The sequence below is a fragment of the Dermochelys coriacea genome, chromosome 2, assembly GCF_009764565.3.
Source record: "Dermochelys coriacea isolate rDerCor1 chromosome 2, rDerCor1.pri.v4, whole genome shotgun sequence".
In the NCBI taxonomy this organism is placed as follows: Eukaryota; Metazoa; Chordata; order Testudines; family Dermochelyidae; genus Dermochelys; species Dermochelys coriacea.
The window spans coordinates 1,331,202-1,347,282 of NC_050069.1; the positions used below are offsets into that span (position 1 = coordinate 1,331,202).

The window sequence follows — 16,081 nt, forward strand, 5'->3', positions numbered from 1 at the left end:
AGCAGGGAGAAGTAGAGCGCCATGTGAGAACACAAGTAGTACGTTGATAGAATTACAGAACCCGCCACCCCAAAGAGTAATCCTAATAAATGAGCATACCCCAACGTAATGGGCAAATCTGGTAACACTGACTACAGTGACCCCGCTCAGTTTGATCTTGAAGGGGGGAGAGATGTGACAAAGTGGGGACCTTCCCTTGTTATGCTGTATGTGAGTCTTACTGTTTTGCAGGAATGCCATGTCTGCCTCAGTTTCCCTGCATATTGCACCAGTGTCTAGGTAGTACGAATAGCCATGTGTGACTTTTATGGGAGTTGCTCCAGCTGCCTGCTCGGATGCTGTGGCAGCCCCTTCGTAACCTGAGACCCAGGAGGGGGATGCGACCAGGTAACTCTGGGCCCGGGAAAGTGAGACAAAGTCCGGAGGTGGAGCAAGGGACTGGGCAGGGGCCAGGGGCTGCCCCTGGGGCTCAGGGTGAGGACCAGAGCCCTGGCTCTGGGCTCCCCTCCCCCCAAGATGGACTTGGCTGAAAGTCACTGATTTCCGTGCTAACAAGCTCTGTTCTATGCTGTGTTCCTGTCGACTAATAAACCTGTTTTACTGGCTGGCTGAGAGTCACGCCTGACTGCAGAGTTGGGGTGCAGGGTCCTCTGGCTGCCCCAGGAGCCCGCCCGGTGGGGCAGAGGATGCTGAATGCTCCGAGGTCAGACCCAGGAAGGTGGAAGCTTCTTGCCCTAGAGACAGGCTGCTCAGAGAGAGGAGGCTCCCCCAGAGTCCTGCCTGGCTTCATTTGGAGCAGTTCCAGAGCATCGCCCGGGGACCCCGTGACACATACCGATCCCCCTCACCTACCCCCACAGACCCAGTAACCCCCCACACCTGTACACACTGATCCCCCTTGCCCCCACAGACCCAGTAACCCCCGACATCTGTATACATCAACCTCCCCCCACTTACCCCCACAGACCCAGTAACCCCCCCCGACAGCTGTACACACCGATTTCCCCCCATCTACCCCCACAGACTCAGTAACCTCCAGTACACCCAGTCTCTCATTTCCCACACAAGGGCTGGAAGAGAAAGTCCACGGTCACTTTTTATGGCACTTGAATGTGCCTTCCCCAAAGCAGAAAACTCCAGCCGAGCAGGAAATCACATGGAGAAATCCTGTTTCAATACAGAACAACAAACAGCCCTCCAACCGCACACCCCAAGGCGTCACCCGCCACCCCACACAGGGTATCCTTCCACCGTTACAACCCCGACATAGTGGGGACCACACATGGAAAGAAAACTTTTCCACCACCTCTTCTGTCCTTCAATGCTCCCCACAGACCAATACGCACCAGCTAGAGACAGCCCATGCAAAACCTTCCGAGGACGTATCAACCTCCCCACAACACACCTCTTGAGATCCAGGGGTCCTACACGGCCTGTCACAACGTGTGCGCACCTTATGCCAGGCACCGAGCGCCCCAACAGCAGCTGTGCGGGTGAAACCAGACAGTCACTAAGCTCTCCAATGAACTCGCACAGGAAATGATCAAGAGCCGCAAAACACCATGTCCCTCATGGGCCCACCCTTCACAACGCGATCCCACCAGGTCTGACCTCTCAGTCCTTGTCCTCAATGGGACCTGCACACTGTCCAAAGACAAGCCTAGAGCTTCAACTCCTACCTCGGCTAGACACTAAAACCCCTTGCCTGAGCAGAGACGCTGCCTTTCTGGCTCATCACAACCTGTGACCCACGAATCCCCATTTGTCCTGGCTACAGGGGGTTAATGGGCCGCTGCACTCGAAATGTGGTCCCTGCCTGGACTGCACTATTTCCCGTCTGTGGCGCCGCGGGGTCCTTCCCCAGGCCGGAGAGAGCTCGGCAGACAGAGGCCAGAAGAAGGAGCCAGGCCCTGGCCGCCCACAGCAGAGCCCACGAGAGGCACTGCAGCCCTGCCCACCTGCAGTGCCCGCTGAGGCAGGGGGCTCCGGGAGCAGCTTTGGCCCTGCTGCCTCAAGCTGGGCACATGCCTGCCTGGGAAGGCCATGGGGATGGAGCCCAGCCCTCTGCCCACATTGCCGCCCCCAGGCACACAGCCACAAGCACCCGCAGGTCCAGGCTCCAAGCCCAGCACCCTGCCAGCGCCACAGGGAGCACTGTGGCCAGCCAGGGCCCTTTACTGTCCCCAGAGCCTGTCAGCTGAACCCCACCAAGGTCCTGAGAATGGCTGGTTCGCCCCCGTCACCAAGGCACTGGCAGCCCCCTGAGCCCTGCCCTGGCCCAATGGCAAGCCCCATTCATCACAGCCCAGGAAAGCCAGACAGAGCCACGCTGCAGGGAGCTGGGCCCGGGGGGACGGGCAAAGCAGCTGCCTTTCAGGGTCTCTGCTCACGCCAGGATAGCAGGACTGGGTCCTGCACTCTCAGGAGCCCAGATGGGCAGGCTGCCAGCCCCTCCCCCCACAACCCCCCACCTCCCAGCTCCACAGGAGCCAGGCCTGCCAGGGTCAATATTTGTTCCACCACCACCAAGCCTAACTCCTGGTCCTGTTTGTGCGAGAGGAGGGAACAGCAGGAGGTCGGGGGCAGGGGGGAGCAACTGGAAAATGGGGGAGCGGGAAGAGCAGGCCAAGAAGGGAGGGCCGAGCGCAGGCGGGGAGGGGGGTGGGCAGACTCGGAAGCTGAAGGGGGGAGTGGTTCTCTGCGGGCCATGCATTGTCCGGAGCGTCACTGCAGGGGGCGGTTCCCGTTGGCCCAGGCAGGGCAGGGGGCCGAGGCCCCAAAAGTTCCCCCATGCACCGGCAGCTCCAGCCTCCAGCCCTAGTTTTTATGGGGCTTGAGGCTATGTGCTTGCAGTGCTGGCAACCGACAGCAGAGGGCAGCAGCGCCCTGGGACGCTGCACCTGGGAGCAGGTAACTGCTGCCTGACCCCTGCCCGCGAGGGGGCGACCCTGAGCCCAGGGGCACCTGGGACCAGCTGGGGGCTGAGCAGCTCCTGACACTGCAAACTGCCCCCCTTCGAAAAGGCCTTTCCACTGCCCGAATGACAGACACCCCCCACGCCTCCCTGACAGACAGACCCCCCCACACTCACTACCCCTGACAGATGTACCCCCCCAAAAGGCCCCCCCATGCCTCCCTGACAGATCCTCCCAAAACCCCAACAGACCCCCCGCAAAACCCCAACGGACACCCTAGGCCCCCAACAAACGCTTCCTCCCCTAGCACTGATGGACACACGCACACCACGAGCCCCGCACAATCAGGAAATCTGAACCCCTCTCTGCACCCCGCAGCTGAGCAACCGGAGCCCCCCACAACTGCTGTGCAGTTTGCTCAGACACTGGGGTGATGGGAAGCTGCAGGACACCCTAGAAGAGAGGGCAAGGCCCAGGGGGCGCAGCCCCGGCTCCCAGGTTCCAGTCAGACTTCACCCCACTGCCCCTCGCTGGGGCGGGGTTGGTTATACCTTTTCCAAAGGCTCCCAGGCCCAAGGCACGCATGGGCCTGGGCTTTGGGACCCACGGCTCGCACTTGGCCCTGCACTGCAAGGGGCCCCCCTGGGCTGCTCTGCTGGCTCAGGGGCTCCCTCCCCGCCACTGCCGGCAGGCGGCCAGTGCCCAGGACTGAGCTGGGATCCGAGCAGGAGCAGGGAGGGGACGTTACCTCTGGTGCGAAGTGCTGGGACCGTGGCCCAGCTCAGGGGTCTGTGCAGCACAGGGGCCGTTGGGGAGGGGTCATGGGCTACCTGCCTGGTAGTGACGGACCCCAGGAGCTGAGCAAGGGGCGACTGCATCAGGCTGGAAGGGCCTGCGTGGGGCAGACGGCTAACGGGCTCGCCCGGCCAGGAAGGGAAGGGCCCACGCGAGCAGAGGTTGCAGCTGGAGCCAGGCGGAGCCAGCCTGGGGCAATGGCAGTAGCGTAGCTGGGGGGAGCGGCCGCTCCCCCACTGAGCACAAGTGGCGCCTCTTTAATTTGTTCTCACCCGGCGGCACTCTGGGCCTTCGCCAGCCAGGGCCTTCACTCGCTCCGGGTCCCTGGCGGCATTTCGGGGGTGGGGGCCTTCAGCGCTGCCGAGGACCCAGAGTACCACCCAGTGAGTACAAGCAGGTGGCACCCTTCTTTCTGTCCGCTCCCCCGGCTACGCCACCGGTTATATCAACCACGAGGGGACCCTCCCCGCACAATCCCCAGGCCGCCCTGGCTTCTCCAGCGCGGGTCACGTTTCAATCCAAGGCGGGACGTTTCTCTATGGCCCGGGACTGGCAGGAGCCCAGCCGGGAGGGTCACCAGGGGCACCGGGAACTGGAGATCTGGTAATTGCCTCCCGCCCATGCTCCCTGCCCTGACTCCACACAGCCCTTCCCCCGCCCATGCCCCCGCCCCCTGCCCGACTCCGCACGGCCCTTCCCCCACCCATGCCCCCGCCCCCTGCCCCGATTCCACACGGCCCTTCCCCCGCCCATGCCCCCGCCCCGATTCCACACGGCCCTTCCCCCGCCCATGCCCCCTGCCCCGACTCCGCCCGGCCCTTCGCCCGCCCGCGCCCCCTGCCCCGACTCCGCCCGGCCCTTCGCCCGCCCGCGCCCCCTGCCCCGACTCCGCCCGGCCCTTCGCCCGCCCGCGCCCCCTGCCCCGACTCCGCCCGGCCCATCCCCTGCCACAATTCCGCCGGTGCCCCTCACTCCCGACCCCAACCCCAGGTTTGGGCTGCCCATGCACACAGATCTGCCAATGGCCCCTCCCCCCCTTATTTATAGAGTTCAAGCCGAGCAGGACCATTACAATCATCTCGTCGGAGCTGCCGTGTCCCGCAGGCAGAGACCCGGGCGCCGCCCCTCCCAGTGACCCTGCACCAGCCCCTAGCTGAGCTAGTGGGTCTTGTGACAAACCTCCATCGTTACACACGCTGACCTGGCCGGTCTGACCCCTGCCGGAGCAAACGCTGCCTTGCTGCCTTGTCTACGCTCCTTCAACTCCTCGTCCAGACGCCGTCCAAGCAACAGACTCCCACCCCCAGGACCTGTGCTAGTCACCTGTCTGAACGACCCAGCGTCCACCCCCAGCCGTGGGGCTGAGCGCTCTAGTGCTGAGTTGTCACCCCCCCGGCAGGGACCCCCCTCCCGCCATGCAACGTACTCCCCAGACACGGCTCTGCTGATGCCCCTCACTTCTGACACGCAGCCCCCTGCTACCCTGGCCACCCAGCTCTGCCAATGCCCCTCCGTCCCAGCTGGCAGCCTCCAGCCCGGGGAAGTCTGTGCCCAGGAGAGGCCCCACTGATGGATTTCGTGGTGGAGACAGACACCCAGCAAGCTGCAGCTAGTTCCCAGCTCCCGGTGGGGATGGGCCAGTCCCCCATGAAGCCCTTCAGAGTTAGCAACCACCCCTGGCACTTAGCCAGTGCACGCCCCCACCTCTGCTCCAGGGCCTGGGACCGCGGCAGTCAGCACCGGCTGGGGCGCCAGGGCTTTCCCTGCTGAGCCAGGAACAAAGCGGCTGTTTGTGGAGGGCAGCGTGGCCGGAGCCAAGGAAGGGCCTGGAAGCTGCGGCAAGTGGGGGCCAGATTATTCATCAGGCTGGAGCTGGCAGGGGACGCGGCCCATTCTCACAGTAAATCAGCCAGGCAGACAAAGGAGAAGCCCCTCCCCGCTCGGCACAGCCCATCAGACCAGACCAGCCCACCCGAATCGCAGCCGGGGCAGGAGCACCTGCTGCTAACCAGCCCTGAGAGCCACGGTCCCCTGCAGGGCCCTTCTCCCCCTTGGCACTGCCCCCCACCCGCTAGCCTGCTCCAGGGCAGCTGGGGTTTGACACAAATTCACCGGTGGGGGGGCGCCAGGGCTGGCCCGTTAACTGCTGAGCAGCAGAGTCCAAGCACCTCCATGCTCTGCCCGCCGCAGGGACTCGCCCTGGGGCCCCTCCCGGGCTTTGAGACAGGGACAAGCCAGGACACATCTGCCCCAACATGCCCAGCGCAGGGCAGCCAGTGGGAAAGGCGGGCGCTCACCAGCACCTGGCCTGATCGTTACCGGCCGTGCAGTGCTCGGAGCCTGCAACGTGCTAAGTACAATCCCCATGATGGGCCCGGCACGTTTCCAGCCAAGCCTGGGTGTTTATGTAATAACAGAGCCCACACGGCCCTTCTGTGCCCTCAATCCCAACCTGCAGCCCCCTACTAGCCTAGCCCTCTGCTCCCTGACCCCCAGCCCCCTGATAGCCCAGCCTTGGCTCCTCCTGCCAACTCTGCCGATGCCTCTCAATCCTGATCTGCAGGCCCCCCTGCCCGCCCCAACCACCTCCCTCCCCTCCCCTCCCTATGACCCGTAGTCCTTGACGCTCTCTCCCTTCTCTAGGCACAGCTGGATGAGCTGGTGTCTGTCCTGGGGCCAGCGGGTGCTCAGGCTAGACATTCCCCCCAGTCTCCGAGACAGGCCTGGCTGCAGCCCCTCAGGGTGCAGTGGGGAGAGCCGCCCCGAGGACAGGGGCCTGGGTCAGAGTGGGGTCCCCAAGGACTCTCCACTAATGAACTATGGGGAGTTTATTCAGCTTCTCAGGCTGGGCAGCTCAGGTCCACAGGGACACCTGGCCAAGCCAGACCCAGGCCCCCCAGCACGACCGCTCAGCACAGCTGGGCCCCTGCACATGGTGCCCCTGCCTCGTCCTATTCCTCGGCCACAGCCTGCTCTGCTCCCCACCCTGCTCCCTGCAGTCTGCTCCGCACAGCTTCCTTTGCAGCCCCCGCGGCAGGAAACCCCCCCAACCTGTGACACCAAGCCGCCCCAGCCAGCTGGGCAGGGGCCATCAGCAAACAGCACATCCACAGGCCACACGGCCCAGAATACGCCAGCCCAGCCCACAGCCCCTCTGGCGCTGGGGGGAGCCTCCTGGGGCCACTGACCCTCCGGGGCTGGGCCCAGCCCTAGCAGAGTCTCCACTGGGTGCCCAGGGCAACGATACTGGTGCCCTGCGTGGCCAGGTGTAGCTGTGCCTGGAGTCAGGCCGGGCTCGGGTCCAGGAGAGCAGCCCCCTGGGGACCTCCCCCTGCAGGGTCTAACATGGAGCAGCGAGGGCTGGTCTGGGGGCGCCGAGGGTCCTGGGGTCCAGACCCGACCGGCCACCCACGGGCACAGCCCGGGCTGGAGCCAGGGCAGCCTTGCCGGAAGCGGGCAAGTGCGCGGCTGTCACCGTGCCCAGGTGCGACCTGTGGCTGGAGGGGGTCCCCGCGCCCCAGAGCACCTAGACATGGGCTGAGCCCGATCCATGGGGCGGGAGAACCCCCCCCGGGAGGAGCAGCAGCAGCAGGGCTCGAGCGGGCCAGACCCACGCACACCCCAGAGCCAGCTGCACACCCGTGGCCGGAGGGGTCCCCGCGCGGGGCTCGGATCCCCGCCCAGGCGAGCCCGGGGCCGGGCGGTACCTTTCAGCGAGCTGATCTCGTGCTGGATGCAGCGGGACGCGGCCATGGCGGGTCCCGGGACGCGCCTGCGGCCGCCTCCTGCCCGGCACTGCGGGGCCGGCTCCGCGGGGGGGCGGGGCCCCGCCCGGCTCCGCCCCCCGCCCCGCCCCGCCCGGCCCGCGGCAGCCAATCAGGGGCCGAGGCCGCGGCCCATTCATTGATCCCGAGCGCCGGTACTGCCGCAGCGCCGGCCCCTCCCCCCCTTCCCCCTCGGCCCCCCCGCCTCGACCCCGGGGACCGGGCCTCCTTCCTGCACGCCCCCCCCCGCATCTACCCCTGGGGCCGGGCCCCCCCCGCATACCTCGGCGACCGGGCCCCCCTCCCACACGGCCCCCTCCCCCAATCTACCTTGGGGGCCGGGCTCCCCCCCGCACAGCCCCCCCGCCGCAACTGGCTTCAAATAATGAGATTTTAGAACAAGACGGAACCTTGGACCCCCCTCGGGACCCCCCCGCACCCCATCTGGGCCCCTGCCCTCCACACTCCCCCTGCCCCAGGGGGCACTTCCCCTGCCACGGGGAGGGCTGGGTTCCCGTGACCCCCAACCCGGGCGCTGGGTTTGGGGAAAACTCCAAATGGCGCACGTGGCAGCTACGGCAGGCGCTGGCCCGAGACACGGGCCCATCGCCACCCCCAGCACCCCCTGCACGCACATGGGCCTGGCCCCACAGGACACCTCCCGCGGCAAGCCCCCCAGGCTCCCGCTGAGAACAACCCGCTGGAGAAGCCAGTCCCTGCCCCCGAGGGGCTGAGCCCACGGCCCGGTCCCCTGCCCCGGCCCCGGTCCCCTGCCCGTGAGGGGCTGAGCCCACGGCCCGGTCCCCTGCCCCGGCCCCGGTCCCCTGCCCGTGAGGGGCTGAGCCCACGGCCCGGCTCCGGCCCCGGTCCCCTGCCCGCAAGGGACTGAGCCCACAGCCCGGCTCCAGGCCCAGCTCCCTGCCTGCAAGGGGCTGAACCTACGGCTTGGCTCCAGGCCTGGCCCCCTGCCCGCGAGGGGCTGAGCTCTCGGCCGGGCTCCGGGCCCGGCCCCATGCCCATGAGGGGCTGAACCCTTGGCCCGGCTCCGGGCCCTGCCCCGCACCGGTTCATTCATTACCCTTCTAAGGGCCGGTCATAGGCAGACCGGGGGCCGAGCGCTCTGGCTTGGATCCCCGTCCCCAGCCCTCCAACTGGGCCAGCAGCACTAAGGGTAGGTCTGCACAGCAAAGAGAAACCCGCAGCTGGCCCGTGGCAGCTGGCTCGGGCTGTGGGGACCCTGAAGAGCTCGGCTCTGTTACCAGCTCCCCTGTGCACCGTCAGAGCTGTCTGCAGCTCAGCGCCCAGCTGTGCGATGTGGGGCACAGGGCAGCACCAGGCCTGCGAAGCACAGGGTGGCCCCAATCATACTGCCGGGGCTTGGGCGCCAGCCCAGTGTTGTGCTCTGCCGGCATGCCCATGTCCTGTCCCTCCCCCCCATAACCACCCCATGCACACGGGACATGCCCTGCCCTCCCCCCATGCATGCCCAGGGCACAAGCATGGATGGGACAGGTCCTGCAGCATCCCATGGGGATCATGATACCCAGGGACGCTGCCCTCCCTGCAGGGCTGGGGCTGGGCTCTGCATCCTGGCAGGCTACTCCCTGGCAGGTGCCAGCTTTGTGCTACTGCTGCAGGATTGCAGCCCCTTGCAGGAGGGTAATAAATCTAGAGCAGGAGGCCCCGTGCCAGGGGCGGGCCCTGGTGTGGAGCATGGTGCTGACACCCCGGCTGTGTGGAGCAGTGCTGCCTCAGCCCTGCCGGGGGTGGGCTGGGGAGAGGGTGCCTGGGAGCCCACAGGGCAGCAGGCGGGTCCCAGCCCTGCAGGGGGTCAGGCCCAGCCTGCAGCTTCCCCGGGCCAGGTCCTGGGGTGTGAGGGCAGGAGATACGCAGCTTCGAACGAAAGGAGCTTTGGGGGCGACACCCTCGAGGAATCCCAGCTCTTCCCTGCTCTGGCTCCAATGTTGGCACCTGGAGGTGGAGCTACCCTCAGGGCAGGTGGGTGTAGGCTGGGGGTGCACCAGGCCTACCCGCCTTGGGGCCGATGCACTTAGCGGGGGCTCAGAGGCCCCAGGAGCTGGCACTGCCAAGCCGGCGGCTCCAGCCTGAGCCCACACTGGGAACTAGCCACGGCTCAGCTCTGCCACAGCCCCTCCCTGCCCAACGCTGCACAGGACAGGGCCACCCCGCAGCCCCTAAAGAGAGCACCCCCTGCTAGGGCACTGCCATCCCCCCCATCCGGGCCCTGCACCCTCCAACACCCCACTTGGCACTACTGACGCTTGCAGTCACTGCCCCCCGCCACCCCGGCAGCCTCCAAGGCCCTGGCCAGGCTCAGCACCTCCTCACCCCCCAGCCACATCGCCCATGTTCCTCGCCAGCTGCCCGCCAGCACCCACCACCATGGGCACCCGCACCTACCCCCCGCTCCCGCAGTCGCCGTGCTCACACAGCCACACGCACCGCCTGTCACCGTCTGCCAGGGATCTCTACCAGCAGCCCAGCCCCAGGGAATTCACCTGGGGGGGATCGGCCAAGCTGGCCCCGGGGGGGCAGTCGTTGCAGGCCATAGCCAAGTGCGAGTGCACGTCCTGACCCAGGGTGGGGACTGAACCTGCGACCAGCAGCCCCTGCCCCAGCCCTGGGAAGTGGGACCTCTCCTTGCCCTGTGCAGCTCAGCGAGCGAGCGAGCTCCAGCCAGCAGCACCCCCCTTGGGGCGGGCAGATGGGCCCAGAGCTGGTCCCCAATGAGTCTATTTCCCACCTGGTGGAAGCTTGATGGGCTGGTGCCAGCCCACCCCTCGCTGGCAGCCTCCACAGGGACGCCAGGCTCAGCCCACACCTGGGGTCCTCCCTCTCCAGGGAGCCCCGCCCACTTCTCTCCAGGCCACACCCACCTTCCCTAGCCCTGTGAACCCTTTCCCAGCAAGGCTGACACCTCTGGCAGCGTGGGGAGCAGCTCCCCCTCTCCATGGGAGGGCAGGGGGATGTCCTGGAGACGAGGACGGGGCCCTGGTGGGGCCCACGGCTCCACCATCACTTACACACTGGAGGGAAAGGCCCTGGGTGCCCCACCCCCCAAAAGCAGGGCATGGGCCTGCTGAGCCCCTCCCCATCTGGGGCAGGGACAGCGCTGGGGCCTCGCCCACCAGCCCCTGCACAGGACGTGCTCAGCCCCCCAGTGAGGTGCCCTAGAGTCCCCCTGTCCCTAGAGGGGATGGGGGAGACACTGGAGAGGGCCCAGAGCACACGGCCCAGCCGCTCTCCACAGTCAGTGCCAGGGGGCTCTGGTGTAGGGAGCAGGATGGGTTCGGTAGGCGGCACTTCCCTTCACAGTCAGCACTGGCCCCGGTGTGGTGCTAGGGGTGCTGTGCTGCCAGGTGGGGTGGGGGGCAGAAGCTGGGATGGGTGGCAGGCAGGAGCGTCCAGGCCCTGCCAGTCTATATAAATCCCCAGAGTGCCAGGAAACTCTCCTATATTTTATCAGACGGGTGACTCCCCAGCCCTGTGCCCCCCACGGGCTTATGTGTCAGACGGGCACCCCTCAGCCTCTGCCTGCCCCCTATCGGCCTGCACGTCAGACAGGCGACCCCCCAGCCCTGTGCCCCCCACGGGCCTGTGTGTCAGACGGGCACCCCTCAGCCTCTGCCTGCCACCTATGGGCCTGCACGTCAGATGGGCGACTCCCCAGCCCTGTGCCCCCCACGGGCCTGTGTGTCAGACGGGCACCCCTCAGCCTCTGCCTGCCCCCTATCGGCCTGCACGTCAGACGAGCACCCCTCAGCCTCTGCCTGCCCCCTATGGGCCTGCACGTCAGACGGGCCACCCCCATTCTGTGCCCCCCACAGGCCTGTGTATCAGACGGGCACCCCTCAGCCTCTGCCTGCCCCCTATGGGGCTGCACATCAGATGGGCGACTCCCTAGCCCTCTGCCCCCCAACGGGCCTGCATATCAGACGGGCACCCCTCAGCCTCTGCCTGCCCCCTATGGGCCTGCATGTCAGACAGGTGACCCCCAGCCTTGTGCCCCCCACGGGCTTGTGTGTCAGACGGGCACCCCTCAGCCTCTGCCTGCCCCCTATCGGCCTGCACGTCAGACGAGCACCCCTCAGCCTCTGCCTGCCCCCTATCGGCCTGCACGTCAGACAGGCGACCCCCCAGCCCTGTGCCCCCCACGGGCCTGTGTGTCAGACGGGCACCCCTCAGCCTCTGCCTGCCCCCTATGGGCCTGCACGTCAGACGGGCCACCCCCATTCTGTGCCCCCCACAGGCCTGTGTATCAGACGGGCACCCCTCAGCCTCTGCCTGCCCCCTATGGGCCTGCATGTCAGACAGGTGACCCCCAGCCTTGTGCCCCCCACGGGCTTGCGTGTCAGACGGGCACCCCTCAGTCTCTGCCTGCCCCTTATAGGCCTGCATGTCAGACAGGCCACCCCCAGCCTGTGCCCCCCACGGGCCTGTGTGTCAGACGGGCACCCCTCTGCCTGCTCCCTAGGGGCCTGCATGTTAGATGGGCGACCCCCAACCTGTGTCCTCCACAGGCCTGTGTGTCAGACGGGCACCCCTCAGCCTCTGCCTGCCCCCTATGGGCCTGCATGTTAGACGGGCGACCCCCAACCTGTGTCCCCCACGGGCCTGTGTGTCAGACGGGCACCCCTCAGCCTCTGCCTGCCCCCTATCGGCCTGCACGTCAGACGAGCACCCCTCAGCCTCTGCCTGCCCCCTATGGGCCTGCACGTCAGACGGGCCACCCCCATTCTGTGCCCCCCACAGGCCTGTGTATCAGACGGGCACCCCTCAGCCTCTGCCTGCCCCCTATGAGGCTGCACATCAGATGGGCGACTCCCTAGCCCTCTGCCCCCCAATGGGCCTGCATATCAGACGGGCACCCCTCAGCCTCTGCCTGCCCCCTATGGGCCTGCATGTCAGACAGGTGACCCCCAGCCTTGTGCCCCCCATGGCCTTGCGTGTCAGACGGGCACCCCTCAGTCTCTGCCTGCCCCTTATAGGCCTGCATGTCAGACGGGCCACCCCCAGCCTGTGCCCCCCACGGGCCTGTGTGTCAGACGGGCACCCCTCAGCCTCTGCCTGCCCCCTATGGGCCTGCACGTCAGATGGGCGACCCCCCAGCCCTGTGCCCCCAACGGGCCTATGTGGCAGACAGGCACCCCTCAGCCTCTGCCTGCCCCCTATCGGCCTGCACGTCAGACGAGCACCCCTCAGCCTCTGCCTGCCCCCTATGGGCCTGCACGTCAGACGGGCCACCCCCATTCTGTGCCCCCCACAGGCCTGTGTATCAGACGGGCACCCCTCAGCCTCTGCCTGCCCCCTATGGGCCTGCATGTCAGACAGGTGACCCCCAGCCTTGTGCCCCCCACGGGCTTGCGTGTCAGACGGGCACCCCTCAGTCTCTGCCTGCCCCTTATAGGCCTGCATGTCAGACAGGCCACCCCCAGCCTGTGCCCCCCACGGGCCTGTGTGTCAGACGGGCACCCCTCTGCCTGCTCCCTAGGGGCCTGCATGTTAGATGGGCGACCCCCAACCTGTGTCCTCCACAGGCCTGTGTGTCAGACGGGCACCCCTCAGCCTCTGCCTGCCCCCTATGGGCCTGCATGTTAGACGGGCGACCCCCAACCTGTGTCCCCCACGGGCCTGTGTGTCAGACGGGCACCCCTCAGCCTCTGCCTGCCCCCTATGGGCCTGCATGTTAGACGGGCGACCCCCAACCTGTGTCCCCCACGGGCCTGTGTGTCAGACGGGCACCCCTCAGCTTCTGCCTGCCTCCTATGGGCCTGCACGTCAAGACAGGCGACCCCCAGCACCCCTACAACACCTGCATGTGAGACAAGCATAATGTAAAAGCTGCCAGACTGGGTCAGACCACTGGTCCAGCTAGCCCAGGATCCTGTCTTCGACTGCAGCTGGTGCCAGAACGTCAGAGGGGATGAACAGAACAGGGAATCATCAAGTGACCCATCCGCTGTCACCCACTCCAAGCTTCTGGCAACCACAGTTTTAGGGACACCCAGAGCATGGGGTGCTCATTTTGGCTAATAGCCATTGATGCACCGATCCTCCATGAACCAATCTAGTTATTTTTTGGACCTTGTTATACTTTGGGGTTTCACAACACCCTCTAGCAAAGAGTTCCACAGGTTGACTGTGCGTTGTGTGAAGAAATACTTCCTTGGTTTGTTTTAAACCTGCTGCCTGTTACTTTCACTGGGTGACCCCTAGTTCTTGTGTTATATGAAGGGGTAAATCACACTTATTCCTTATTTAGTTTCTCCGCATCTGTCATGATTGTATAGACCTCAATCATATCCCCCCTTAGTCATCTCTTTTCCAAGCTGAAAAGTCCCCGTCTTATTAATCTCTCCTCTTTTCTGAACCTTTTCCAATTCCAATATATCTTTTTTGAGATGAGGCGACCACTGGGCCTCTTGGCCGAGGAGCGATGGGCACATTCCCAAAGCTCTGGTGCCCCCATTCCCCATGCTATGGCATGCTCCCCCCATCCCCGCCCAGTTATGGTGTGCTTCCCCCCACACTCCATCCCCTACGCATTTCTCTCTGCCCCACTCCTTCCCCCACTCCAGCCCCAGCTACAATGTGCTCCCTCAACCCCCACCTCTAGCCTCGATGTGCTACCCTCTGCCCCACACCTTCTCTACCAACCCCAGCTATGGCCACATTCCCCTCCACTCAGCCAGCAGGGGATGGGCACATGCCAGCAGAGGGAACACAAACACAACCGTGGCACACACCTGTGCAAAAACACAACACATGCCCCCACAGTGGTTGGGCATCACTTCGGGGGAGCAGAATCACTGTCCCCTTGGACAGGGCGGGCTCAGGGCTCCCCTGGCCTCCACCTGCTTGGCAACACGGCTCTGCTCCGACCGCACCCTAGGGGCTGTGCCCGGTCTGCAGGGCCAGGACGAGCCAGGCACACGCCAGTCCCGGGGAGGGGAGGCGGCTGTGGCACCACGCCGTCCCTCCCGCATGGGGCAGAGATGGGGCAGGGCGAAGACACAGCCCCACGGGGCCAGACACAGCTGGGGGCCACACTCCATACCCATGGGCAGGTATGGGGCACAGCAGCAGAGGGGGGCTGGGGCAGGGGCACGGCCGGGGCTGAGAGAGCCCCAGCCCCTGACAAAGACACGCCTCCCCCTGCCAAGGTCCCACCAGTGGGAGAGGACACGGGTGTCCCCTCCCCCCGTACCCTCAGACACTGTAGGCAGAACAGCACCAGCATCCAGGGACTGGCCCAGCCGGGGTCCTCCACACCCTCATGCCCAGCTGTGCCCCACATGCCCCCAGCCGCCGGAGGTCCAGGAACCCTGAGTCAGGGGGCAGCAGCTTTCCCGTCAGCCTCCCGAAGGAGCAGGCCAGGCCACATGCATTTCCCCTTTAAGGGCAGGCCTGGCTGGCTGTTGGGGGGGCTGCCCTCGCACAGAGCGGGCCCCCAGCTCCCCTGCATCTGTCAAGCCTGCAAACTGCCCTGGCGGCTCAGAACCAGAGACCAGGAGAGGGCTGGGGGTGGGGGGCGGGCTCCTGGGGGGGTAGGGGAGGGCTCTAGGGGAAGCCAGAGGGGTTTAAATAGCTACAGAGATTCCGTTCCTATTGATACGTGCCCAAAGCCCTGGGCTCCGGAGAGCCTGTAATCCCAGCCAGCGGGTTCCCGTCTGACCCCCCCCACCTGCAGCTCTGTCCCCTGGCCCCAAACTCCCATCCCCCCCCCCACTCGTCCCCCATCCCTCCTTCCATCCCCACACACACCCCATCCCACCCAGACACCCCCGTCCCTGTGCCCCCAGCGCACACCCCGCCCGTCTCCCAATGCCCCCAGGGCTCTGCAGAGGGCTCAGCAGGGTCTCACACACGGGGGGGGCCACTGGAACAGGGTTTCACAGGCAGGTCCTGACTGCCATGGGCCAGGCCGGAGCTCCCGGGCACAGGGCCCTGCTGCAGGTGCGTCCCAGGAGGGAGGATGGGGCAGCTATCAGATCCAACCCCCTTTTACATAGGTCCCCTGGGGGAAGCAGCACCCCCCCAGCATTATACGGTGCGATCCCCTCCCCGCCCCAAGCCAGTGGATCCACCTGGACCCCAAACCCACAGCAGCTGCCAGCTCCTGCACCACAGATTTCACCCCAGAGTCCAGCTGGGCCCCAGACACAGCCCCTCCGGCCTTCCCAGCATTTACAGCCCCAGCCCCACGGCGCCCTCTGGGCCATGGGTCCACGGATGAGGACATGGGGCCTGATGGGCCCAGCGGGGCAGCCGGGGCCCAGGGGGTGTCTGGCAGCGGGCCCCCAAAGTCAGTGCATGCCACAGGTGCTCAGCCCTGAACACATCAGAGGGGGCAGACCTGCCTGCCCCATGTCAGCCCAGGCCCCAGGGCTCATCAGTGCTGAGCCTGGCTCCAGCCACACCCCACGGCCCTGCCTGGCTCATTCTAGACACCCCTGGGACCCGAACCCCAGCCCTGGCAGCTGGTCCCCGTCAGAGCCGAGCCCCACGCCTGATGAAGGGCTCCTGCCAGCAGTGCCTGGCATGCCCTATTATGGGAACGAGCACACGGGCGCTCCCCTGGCCCAG

General features: G+C 66.1%; 1 protein-coding gene across 9 annotated transcripts in view; it reads right to left on the bottom strand.

Moving 5' to 3' along the window:
• The window catches only part of PLEC (plectin), a 166,566-nt gene that overhangs the window by 99,593 nt on the left and 50,892 nt on the right, over window positions 1–16,081 (bottom strand). For 3 of the 9 annotated variants that reach the window (XM_043507206.1, XM_038391710.2, XM_038391707.2), the window contains exon 1: window positions 7,418–7,500. The exons of the other annotated variants lie outside the window; for them this stretch is intronic. In XM_043507206.1, coding sequence (XP_043363141.1) covers window positions 7,418–7,463 — 46 coding nt within the window. In that variant the 5' untranslated portion in view covers window positions 7,464–7,500. Of the gene's footprint in view, window positions 1–7,417; window positions 7,501–16,081 lie in introns of those variants that run through there. 9 annotated transcript variants of the gene reach the window in all.